We start from the raw sequence: 12,160 nt of genomic DNA on the forward strand, positions 1-12,160 counted from the left end.
TCACTTTCGCTTTAAATACCTCCCTCCACAGAGAATAAAGGACAACAGTGAAAAGTGGATTCCCTTACTATTGTTAGGGGTCGTGTTTATCATTTACCATTTAAAATTTATAAGAGTAAACATAACATTGCTTTATTTTTTAATCAGCACAGGTTAAGCAATAGAGTTTGGCTCGCGTTATTTTTCCCCACTTGGAATTTTATGGGATGCAACTTGAAACACAAATTTAAAATTTCAGTGGCTTATTCTTTCTATTATACCGTGTTTAATAGCTTGTTCTCAGTTTGTCAGTTGCTTGTTTGGTTCAATCTGTGTCCTCGTGGTAAAGGCTATTGAATTATGATTTGGACACGGTTAGATTTGTGTAGTTATGCATACTGTAAAGTCCCAGGAAAATAGAATTAAATAATTAATTAATAGAATTAATAGAATTTTAAAATTAATTTCGGGGTGCAGAAGTTTTGATAATATGGCTTTTCACATTTCTTTCATAGCAGAGACATCCAACTTATTGTTCCATATTAATTCATTCAAGAATTGGTCTTGAATTTGAATGTAGTATTGACCAATTATAAAGTGTAGAGAAATGAGGGTAGGGGTGTTCTTTTTTACCTGACAAGAATAAAGAGAAGTTCACAGAGTATTGTAAGGAAGTCATTCTTAAACAACCAACTAAAATTCCTTAAGGACTGGGTTCCTATTGGCTTATTGAAAGCATCTGAAGGAGGAGAACAAAGAATGTCAATTACAGTATAAGGTGGTGGTTTTTATTTTCTTCTTAGAATGTTAGGACTAGTTCATCCTTATCCAACCCTCTCATTGTATTTAAAAAGAAATGGAGACTTAGGATATGTCTTACATTATTTAATTCCCAGTCCAGTATAGTTTACTCTATACCAGACTCTGTGAACGTTTAAGGTAGATTCCTTGGTTTGTGAAGAACGAAAACTGAAAAACTGGTGTGAGGCATCAAGAGAGGGGGATTCCATTGGGAAGAACTAGAACTCCATTATAACTGGGACTCGAGGAGAAAATGGTACCCAGGGTGTATCTATGAGTTTAAACACCAGGAATTTATGGCTTTTCTCTCAAGTCTCTCCTTAATGTGCCTCAGCTATGTTCATGAATCTTCTGTTTCTTAGATTTTCTAACCTCTCCTGCTTTCAAATATGCTTCTTTTTTTTTTTTTGCGGTACGAGGGCCTCTCACCGTTGCGGCCTCTCCCGTTGCGGAGCACGGGCTCCAGACGCGCAGGCTCAGCGGCCATGGCTCACGGGCCCAGCCGCTCCGCGGCATGTGGGTTCCTCCCGGACCGGGGCACGAACCCGTGTCCCCTGCATCGGCAGGCGGACTCTCAACCACTGCACCACCAGGGAAGCCCATCAAATATGCTTCTTTATAATTCCAAACTTTGACCTGCTTATGATTCCATTTGGCCATATTCTTCTTCATGGCTCCTTTGAAGGCATCCTTCCAGTTTTGACTCCTACTGTGTGATCGTTTCCTCAGTTCCTAAATCAAATTCCCCATAGCAAGAATCCGACTGGCAGAGCTGACTATGACAGACCACATCAAAAGATCCAGAGAGCTTACAAATCATCAATGTATTCTAATCAGGTCCCCACCATGGGCTCACCCAGGATAGTGAAGCCAGAAACGTGGCTACCTAGAAACACCCTCTCTTTTCAGAGGAAGTGGGTCAGATGAAGCTCATCAGAGCTTGTACTCATCAGGCACCAGGATAGACAAGGCCAGTGCATTCTGTACTTTGGGAGACTCTCTTTTCTTCCCACACCTCAAGGGCTTAGTTGTGGTGCCACCAGAGGAAAATGTGGAACCATTCTGATGTTCACCTTCTTCTACTGTCATCTATGAATTTGCTGTATTCAGATCAAGACTGGTTATCCAAGAAGTCTCAGCTCAGGTCCTGAGCTCTTGGGGACGTAAATTCACTACCTTCATGTTGTCACATCCCTGTCCCTCAAGATTCTGGGAAGAGGTACTCTGGTTATAAACTGCCACACGGCCAAACATCTTTATTGAGGTATAATTGCTTTACAATGTGGTGTCAGTTTCTGCTATATAACAAAGTGAGTCAGCTCTACGTATACATATATCCCATATCCCATATTGCGTCTTCCTCCCACCCTCCCTATCCCACCCCTCTAGGTGGTCACAAAGCATGAGCTGATCTCCCTGTGCCATGCGGCTGCTTCCCACTAGCTATCTGTTTTACATTTGGTAGTGTATATATGTCCATGTCACTCTCTCACTTCATCCCAGCTTACCCTTCCCCCTCCCCGTGTCCTCAAATCCATTCTCTACGTCTGTATCTTTATTCCTGTCCTGCCCCTAGGTTCTTCAGAACCACATTTTTTAATTTTTTTTAGATTCCATATATATGTGTTAGCATACGGTATTTGTTTTTCTCTTTCTGGCTTCACTCTGTATGACAGAATCTGGGTCCATCCACCTCACTACAAATAACTCAATTTCATTTCTTTTTATGGCTGAGTAATATTCCCTTGTATATATGTGCCACATCTTCTTGATCCATTGATCTGTTGATGGACACTTAGTTTGCTTCCATGTCCTGGCTATTGTAAACAGTGCTGCAGTGAACATTATGGCACATGACTCTTTTGGAATTATGGTTTTCTCAGGATATATGCCCAGTAGTGGGATTGCTGGGTCGTATGGTAGTTGTATTTTTAGTTTTTTAAGGAACCTCCATACTGTTCTGCATAGTGGCTGTATCAATTTACATTCCCACCAACAGTGCAAGAGTGTTCCCTTTTCTCCACACCCTCTCCAGCATTTATTGTTTGTAGAGTTTTTGATGATGGCCATTCTGACCAGTGTGAGGTGATAACCTCATTGTTGTTTTGATTTGTATTTCTCTAATGATTAGTGATGTTGAGCATCCTTTCATGTGTTTGTTGGCAATCTGTATATCTTCTTTGGAGAAATGTCTATTAAGGTCTTCTGCCCATTTTTGGATTGGGTTGTTTGTTTTCGTGATATTGAGCTGCATGAGCTGCTTGTATATTTTGGAGATTAATCCTTTGTCAGTTGCTTCGTTTGCAAATACTTTCTCCCATTCTGAGGGTTGTCTTTTGATCTTGTTTATGGTTTCCTTTGCTGTGCAAAAGCTTTGAAGTTTCATTAGGTCCCATTTGGTTATTTTTGGTTTTATTTCCATTCCTCTAGGAGGTGGGTCAAAAAGGATCTTGCTGTGATTTATGTCATAGAGTGTTCTCCCTATATTTTCCTCTAAGATTTTTATAGTGTCTGGCCTTACATTTAGGTCTTTAATCCATTTTGAGTTTATTTTTGTGTATGGTGTTAGGGAGTATTCTAATTTCATTCTTTTACATGTAGCTGTCCAGTTTTCCCAGCACCCCTTATTGAAGAGGCTGTCTTTTCTCCATTGTATATTCTTGCCTCCTTTATCAAAGATAAGGTGACCATATGTGCATGGGTTTATCTCTGGGCTTTCTATCCTGTTCCATTGATCTATATTTCTGCTATATAACAAAGTGAGTCAGCTATATGTATATAGCTGACTGTCTTGATTACTGTAGCTTTGTATTATAGTTTGAACTCAGGGATCCTGATTCCTCCAGCTCTCTGTTTTTCTTTCTCAAGATTGCTTTGGCTATTTGGGGTCTTTTGTGTTTCCAGACAAATTGTGAAATTTTTTGTTCTAGTTCTGTGAAAAATGCCATTGGTAGTTTGATAGGGATTGCACTGAATCTGTAGCTTGCTTTGGGTAGTATAGTCATTTTCACATTATCAATTCTTCCAGTCCAAGAACATGATATATCTCTCCATCTGTTTGTATCATCTTTAATTTTTTTCATCAGTATCTTTTAGTTTTCTGCATACAGGTTTTTTGTCTCCTTAGGTAGGTTTTATCCCTAGGTATTTTATTCTTTTTGTTGCAATGGTAAATGGGAGTGTTTCCTTAATTTCTCTTTCAGATATTTCATTATTAGTGTATAGGAATGCAAGAGATTTCTGTGCATTAATTTAGTATCCTGCTACTTTACCAAATTCATTGATTAGCTCTAGCAGTTTTCTGGTAGCATCTTTAGGATTCTCTATGTATATTATCATGTCATCTGCAAACAGTGACAGTTTTACTTCTTCTTGTCCAATTTGGATTCCTTTTATTTCTTTTTCTTCTCTGATTGCTGTGGTTAAAACTTCCAAAACTATGTTGAATAAGAGTGGTGAGAGTGCGCAACCTTGTCTTGTTCCTGATCTTAGTGGAAATGGTTTCAGTTTTTCACCATTGAGAACGATGTTGGCTGTGGGTTTGTCATATATGGCTTTTATTATGTTGAGGTAAGTTCCCTCTGGAGGGTTTTTATCATAAATTGGTGTTGAATTTTGTCAAAAGCTTTTTCTGCCTCTATTGAGATGATCATATGGTTTTTCTCCTTCAATTTGTTGCTATAGTTTATCACATTGATTGATTTGCGTATATTGAAGAATCCTTGCATTCCTGGAATAAACCCCACTTGATCATGCTGTATGATCCTTGTAATGTGCTGTTGGATTCTGTTTGCTAGTATTTTGTTGACGATTTTTGCATCTATGTTCATTAATGATATTGGCCTGTAGTCTTCTTTTTTTGTGACATCTTTGTCTGGTTTTGGTATCAGGGTGATAAACCATCTCTTCTTAAATGTGTATTTACCATTGACTTGGGCTGAGAGAGTAGAATTCTCAAGAATCCCCCCACCCCCAGTATGGGGGAGGGGTGTCCTAGGAAAAAAAGACTTAAAAATAAGAACATGTTGCCAAAATATTATATTATGTAGAACTCCCCTTGAGGTTTTAATTATATTATCTATGAAATATTAGTCATTTTGTTTATTTTGTGTGGTCTAACTCATTTCTCCGATAAGTACGTAACTACAGTTTGATAATTTCTATATAGGTTGCCTTGATGAAAGATCCTGGTATGTGGCTGTGAGCTAATTATCCTAATTTCATTCTATGCAAAGGATTTCTTGTGATTTACTTAAATTCTCACACAGGTGCCTTCCTGGCACTTAGATGTTCATACTTTAGGACAAGATTCTAGGAGGGATGGCAGGAGTTAGAAGGAAACATGCATGGAAGACTGTGTTTTCTTTTCTCCTTAGGAAAAAAAGAAAAATTTAGCGAGATGAGCTTGCTGTTTGACACTATTTTTAATCCCATTATGACAGCCGGAGAACTATTAGAATAAAATTAGCACAGATCATAAAAGTCTTCCATCTAATCTTATAAACTTCCTGCAATGAAATCCATTGTTTAGATCTGCTGAGATTAACAACTAGATATAAATGAAATAATACGAAAAAACTGTGAATTTCCCCTCGAATCATTATATGCTTGAGTGAAACAGTGACCATATTTCCAATATCTTCAAGCATTTAGAAAAGAATGTACATATAGCTAATTGTTTTGTTAAGTATTTTAGAAACTTATATGTGTTTTTGGTCATTTCCAATGCCTTTTAATCCCTACCTTATTTGGAAAAAAGAACTTGTCATACAGTAGACAGATATAAACCTATGCAGTCTGCTAATGACTTCTGGGATTATGTAAGTCTACCAAAGTCCAATTGAGTTTTCGTACAAAACAGGATCTCTAGGCAATCATCAATTACGTGATGGATTACAGGTGGATTCCTTTCATGAATTCAAATATAGTAGTTTAAAAGGCCACATACACCATGTTCACACAGATCATACCCTGTATGTTGATTTTAATTTGTATCTTATTTGGCTTGGTCTTTATAGAGGAAACCTTAATTTAGTCATTAATTCTTAGCTAAGAAGCTCTATAAAAACTCCGGGGCAGCAGATTAAGGAAGAGAATAATAGACGTAACTGGTTTTCAAATTAATTAAGTACTGCTGTCTTTTAAAAGATTAATACAGGAGAATATACAACTAATCAATCATATCTTCTACTAGGTTTTCTTGTTTTAATCAGGAGAAAAATCATTTGAGTGAGATCCAAGATCCCATAGGAGCAACTGGGCTCCTAGCAATAAAAGAGCTGTTTCATTTTAGATGAGCAGAAAAAAATATTTCCACAAAATTTGATTAATATATCAATTGGCCCTTTCAAAAATTAGCTCATGTGGGTAACCCACATTGACAATGTTGTTAGAAATGCCATGATATTGGTGAACAACCTATAGTTATACTAAGAAGCACATAAAATATGTTTTATAGTTTGTATAGTAGTCTCCATGTATGTTGCATTATGTAGGATTCCCATGAAGTGTAATAAGGAAGAGTAATATGAGTGGAAAAGAGCTGTCTTTTCAATGCATGGTATCCATCCTGCCTCTACACCATTTGTTAAGTTCACAATTTCTCATTTGCTTAAGACTAAGCTCTGATTATGAGCAAGGATTCAGATGCTCAAAATCATTTTTACCAGTGCTAATAAGTATGCCCATCTTAAATCTTTAAAAAAATGACTTGATCACAATTTTTGAAGGCACAATAATGACCTGTGATTTTAGAATAATAAAGAGTCACACAATTGGATATTTGAATTCACACAGATATATGTATGCTTGTATTTGTTTATGTGTATTTTGCTAAATAGTTGTTTAGTATATTGTGCTCATGATGAAATCTCAAACAAGCCATGCATACATAATAATTAGAAAAATTCCTTTCCAGAAGGTGTTATTTTTCAGACACTGCCACTTTTTCTTGAGAACAAATCCAGTTTATTAAAAAAGCACTCGAACATTACAAATATACTAATGTTCCATATGTTTCCTTGCCTACGCAGCATAAATTGCTCAGCTGTATTCAATTCTTGATGATTCTAAATCCCTATTAATTTGCAGTAATGAAGGGGATGTCCTTTATAAATTAACAAATTTAATATACCAAATTACTAAGGGGAAAGATGTGTTGCTTAAATAAAAATCAAGGAGATTTCAGGACTCGATAATTTTTTTTAAATCTGTAATTGTAACAAAATTATTTTCAATCACCCTTATAACAAAAGGTTGTTTTCTCAATCTATGAATTCTACCCAAAACACATAAAAATGTTTGCTGAGTGGTCTTAATCAAAAAGATTAACTTTTCTTATTAGCAAAATTCTTTTTTTTTTTTTTTTTTTTTTTTTTTGCGGTACGCGGGCCTCTCACTGTTCTGGCCTCTCCCGTTGCGGAACACAGGCTCCAGACACGCAGGCTCAGCGGCCATGGCTCACGGGCCCAGCCGCTCCACGGCATGTGGGATCTTCCCAGACCAGGGCACGAACCCGTGTCCCCTGCATCGGCAGGTGGACTCTCAACCACTGCGCCACCAGGGGAGCCCAGCAAAATTCTTTTAGTATAGAAGTATACAAGTTCTGAGCTTGTATTAACCCCAAGATAATTCAAAAGTTTTTTATTTGAACCATAACCATTAAAGATATTTATAAGGTCTCCAGGATAAACTCTAATTTTAGAAAGGGAGGTTATTTTAAGTTGTCTACATGTAGATACATTTTTGTACTAACCTCCTGTTCTGGTATTTTTATGTATGTATCATTCAATGAAACAAGGAAATGTTATGGTTAACCTTTCTTCCCATTGAGATCTTTTATGCTGAAGATAGAATAGCTCTGATTCTGGGGTTTTTGTTTTGTTTATTTTTTGGAAGGTCACAGGGGACTACTTGGTTTGCCAAAAATAAATGTGAGGGCCCGTGAGCCATGGCCGCTGAGCCTGCGCGTCCGGAGCCTGTGCTCCACAGCGGGAGAGGCCGCAACAGTGATAGGCCTGCGTACCGGATAAAAAAGAAAATAAATAAATGTGGAAAGAGTCTTGATACTCATACCAGGATGGGGATTTTTGCCCAGTTCTTATGACCCTGAGCTTCTTACTTCAGTCTGGCTGTTGTGTCATTGATGAGTCCCGTGAACAGAATGAGAAAGCATCTCTCCCAATGTGGGTAGTTGCTTGGAAACTTGGATCTTCTTCTAGCTACTCACAGAGAAAGACAAATGCTGTGAATCTTTGATAGAAATGTTGCTATCTGTTTAACTTTTCCCCGAAGAAAAACCGTTATCATTTTCTACAGCCCATAAGAAGAAAGCCACTTCAGAAACAGATACGTCATAGCACCAACTCAGAATATCTTCTTTAATGCCTGCTGCTTGTGAAAGTCCCAAGGACATCATACACCCTCACATGCTGATTCTTTTCACTGTATCCCATTTTTAGTGGGTGTAAGAGCCGATGTAGGTGACTGGTGGCTTGATAATAATCTTGCACCTTGAATGGTTTTTCTTCCTAATGCCTCATTAGAGAGGGCCATCCATATTTAAATTGCATGAGAAAAAACACAAACTGGTCCTACTAAAGATATATTTCTGATGTTTATATACACTCATATTTAACTTGATGCTTATTCTTAAACATCCTGCTGAATCTCACATGCCATTTTTTTTCCCAATTCCACTAAACCATTTACCCCCAGAGCCTCTCAGCTTGAAGAAACATTGCCACTTAAATTAATTCATCTTACCTACTAGACTAGTTCTATCATGGAAGCCCTAAGTGGTCATAAGTATATTTAAAGATGGTTATACTGATCGTGAACATTTCCAACTCCTTGATTAACAGACTATTAATTCCAACATAAAATGATAACATATGACATACTTAGGATTTTAGTAGGATCTAGTAACTTTCGTAATATATATATATATCACAACAGATTCAACTTCTCTTTTTGTCCTGGTGAATAAATAGTAAATCATTTGACAATAATTATACACACAGTGGAAGCTGAATAATATCCACCATTGCATCTCTACGTCCAGTAAACCTATGCCTCACTGAGAACGTTAGATTCTAACGAACTGAAGCCCTTTCGGAAGGACTGGGTGAATACAGAATTAGACAGTGTATTCATCCTTTATTCCCTCATAAAGGCAGTAAGAAAACAAGTCAGAGTTTGAACAGTACTGTCACAATTCCCATGACGCTAGTGCATCCGGAAGTGTACAGGTTCATTCTGCATTTCCTTGAGTTGGGAGCTGCCTACGTGCTCTGTGCCCTGCTCCGAGTAGCTGAAATGATGAGACACCCATCTTGATTACCACTGGCAATTTTATGTAGCATTTGATACCAGAACTTGATGTTTTTCATCAATCCCGACTGGAAACATGACTTGCTTTTGGTTTGGACAGAAATGTAATTCTCCAAAGATCTAATATTTTAAAATTTTGACCACAGTTTTGACCTTCCAGCTTTGATTTTTCTTGGTTCTGCCGTTTCCATCTTCCTTTCTGAAGAGGAGCCCTTTGCTATGTATTCTTCTTCACTGACCCCAGTGGGGGCAGGGAATTCTTCCTAATTATTCTGTCACAGCCCATCTCATGCTCTTTGCCCAAGAAAGAAGAACTACTTATCCCGATAGTCTTTTTTTTTTTTTTGCGTTTCTCGCTCTCTGTATGTATGAGGCCTGGGCTTTCATCGTCCCCTTGCAGTACTTTCTTCCTTTACACACATTTTTTTTATTTGGAGGAAGGCTGTGGAACTGGCTCCCAGCCTCCTGACTGTACATCATAATGTCCTATCACCTTTTCTTTTTTGCAGAGATCATCACTGGCATGCCAGCCTCAACTGAGACAGCGTATGTGTCTTCAGGTAAGGAAAATAAGCTCGTCAAGTTTTACTAACCAGAGCGACAGGCATCATAGCTGGCTGTTCCTCCTACTAATCAGAACCCCTTCTGCATCCACATTTCAGCTGCTCTTGTTTTCTGCTCCAGTATTTTTCTCCAGCTCAGTCTGCTTTTTCGGATTTTACTTAAAAGAGTCCGGTTTTTGCTGTGTGTCTGAACTTGGACCCAAGAGGCAGGCATGAGAAAAAGAAACCGAGATACAACTTAGGGACGTTAGACCAGGAAAGGAGACGTCTGGGTTGTAACTTCAGTTTTGATATCTTTCTAGGTGCTTCTCTGAGCTGTCTCTGCCCTCATTCATCCATCAGAGTTTATTCCTGGATAATGTATCAGTGTCTGACCTCTGACCTTTGGGCTCTTAATGATCGGTTGTGGGTCACTAAACTTGAACAAAAACACAGTTATAGGCCTGACTTCTTAAAATGCTGTTGCCTTTTTTGTTTGTTTTGGGGTCTTTTTTTGGTTTTTGTTTGTTTGTCACTTGCCTATAATATTTGCTGATAGCAGTTGTGGTCTGAGCATATATTCGCTACTTAAAACCCAATTCTGCTAAACACATGTATAACCCTAATTCGATGATTTCTCCACTAGCTGTGAATGTAATTCAGCTACTGTGAATTTAAGTTTTTTACTTACTTTTTCTTAACCTCTGCAGTTCCATAGTTAAGAGAACCTTAGAATATTTAAAAATAAACATTTAGTTGGGAACAAGTTTTTGGAGACCTAGATTCAGAACTCACTTCAGAGGTTTGATGATAACTTGTTTTTCGCATGATACTTCACAGTTTACAAAGATTTTTACATCTCATTTGATAATCACACAGATTTGTGAAACAAGGCAGTATTTTTCTTCATTTTACAGATCAGAAAACTGAAGCAGTAGAAATGTTGAGTCATGTATCTCAGCAAGTGGGAGAGCAGATACTTCAAGCTCAGTATTCTTTTCATTACCCCATAGTTAATGCTTTGGCTTCATTGATTTTTTTTTTTTTTTTTTCATTATGGCCTCTACCTTGTTGAAGCTCTTGGAGGCCATGTGATCTAACACAGCCATTTTCTAGCTTACCTTCCCCAGTTTGGCCTCTTCCCTTCAAAGCCATTGTACAAAATCATAAAAGCTAACTTTCTCTATGTCCTAGACCTCTTTGGCCGTATTGAGGGCATATTAATTTGTCATTACTGAGATGTAAGTATGTGTGTTGTAAGGTGGAATGATCCTGGAGTGTAAGAGAATCTTACTTTTCTGAGTAATAGAAAGAGAAAAAAAGAGAGAGAAGGGAGAGAAAAAGAAATAATTTGTAGAGTTTCTGAATTTCCTCACCTTTCACTCTGGCATTTCTTTAATGTAAGGACTTCATTATCCAACCCCAGTAGATGCTGTTACAGACCTGAGCTTTTAAATTCATGGGGTGCTTGCCTTGGGAATTTGGAGTGACTGTAACTAGTACTTTCTGATATGACTTGAATCTTTATAACTTTCTGGTTGCTGAATTTCTGGTTGCGAAGAATCCTTCTTTGATACTGAGTTGTTCTTATTTCTTACTCATAAAAACCCTTAGGTCCCATGCTTTTTTTCTGCATGAGGTATGTTTTATGCTCTGCCTTACTTAAGTACTGGCTTTCCTTCCTTTATCCTTGCTACCTAAGAGAGTCATGCTACTGTACCTCCCCCATGATTGTATTATGTATTTATTTAGCACGTTTTATTCAATCTTGAAGTAATTGCTCTAGTGGACTTGCATGGACTTCAGTCAGCACCACATTTGGCCAAGATGTTTATGCAGAGCAGTTCGCCTGAAAATATTGTCATTCTTCTTCTTCTTTTTTTTCTCCCTCTAAGCATGAAAGTTGCCTTTCATTCTCTCTCTGAAACTGGGGATTGTTCTCTTTGGTTTCATGTTTCTTAAAATCAAGACCAACCTAAGAGAAGGAATTATCTGTCTCACCTGGAGTGTGGATCTGTTCAGAGTAGTGGTTTTAGGAAATTGGAGCAGCACTTGGTGTGTTGGGGGTATCTTTGCAGATGGACCAGCCCCTTTTGCATCTCTTTCTAAAGTCTTTGGGTCTGGCCTACAGAAACATTCCTTTGTGGTCTTTGAATATTGCATATATCTCCCTTTGACTTTGAGATGCTTTCAGCTTTTCTGTTGCACCATTTTCTAGGCCTCTTTTTCTAGATGATACCCAAGGCTGGCAAAATTTCTAATTTAAGAATCCAAGTGGCATGACTCAATAAAGCTTCATTCCACTTTTATGTTTTATAGAGTCTCCCATTAGAATATCAGTATCAACAGAAGGAGCAAATACTTCTTCATGTAAGTATATTTATATATTCTGTTCACTAGTTTTTAACCCAAGACAATTATCTGCTTCCAAAGATTATGTTCATGTCTCGCCCCTGCCCTTATTGAGGGATGGGGTATCAAGTTTGGGAACAGGATGGTATTTGCTG

At 37.8% G+C, this 12,160-nt stretch overlaps 1 protein-coding gene across 6 annotated transcripts in view; it reads left to right on the plus strand.

Annotated features, from left to right (window-relative positions):
- Positions 1–12,160, plus strand: part of LOC111173487 (pro-neuregulin-1, membrane-bound isoform) — a 227,125-nt gene that overhangs the window by 59,967 nt on the left and 154,998 nt on the right. For 2 of the 6 annotated variants that reach the window (XM_030762563.2, XM_030762562.2), the window contains exons 4-5: positions 9,621–9,671; positions 11,973–12,023. The exons of 2 other annotated variants lie outside the window; for them this stretch is intronic. In XM_030762563.2, coding sequence (XP_030618423.1) covers positions 9,621–9,671; positions 11,973–12,023 — 102 coding nt within the window. The remainder of the gene's footprint in view (positions 1–9,620; positions 9,672–11,972; positions 12,024–12,160) is intronic. 2 more of the 6 variants (XM_089903747.1, XM_089903746.1) reach the window with 1 other exon arrangement.

The sequence above is a fragment of the Delphinapterus leucas genome, chromosome 21, assembly GCF_059928025.1.
Source record: "Delphinapterus leucas isolate spDelLeu-1000000601 "Yukka" chromosome 21, BTC_Dleu_Yukka2, whole genome shotgun sequence".
NCBI classification, from domain to species: domain Eukaryota; kingdom Metazoa; phylum Chordata; class Mammalia; order Artiodactyla; family Monodontidae; genus Delphinapterus; species Delphinapterus leucas.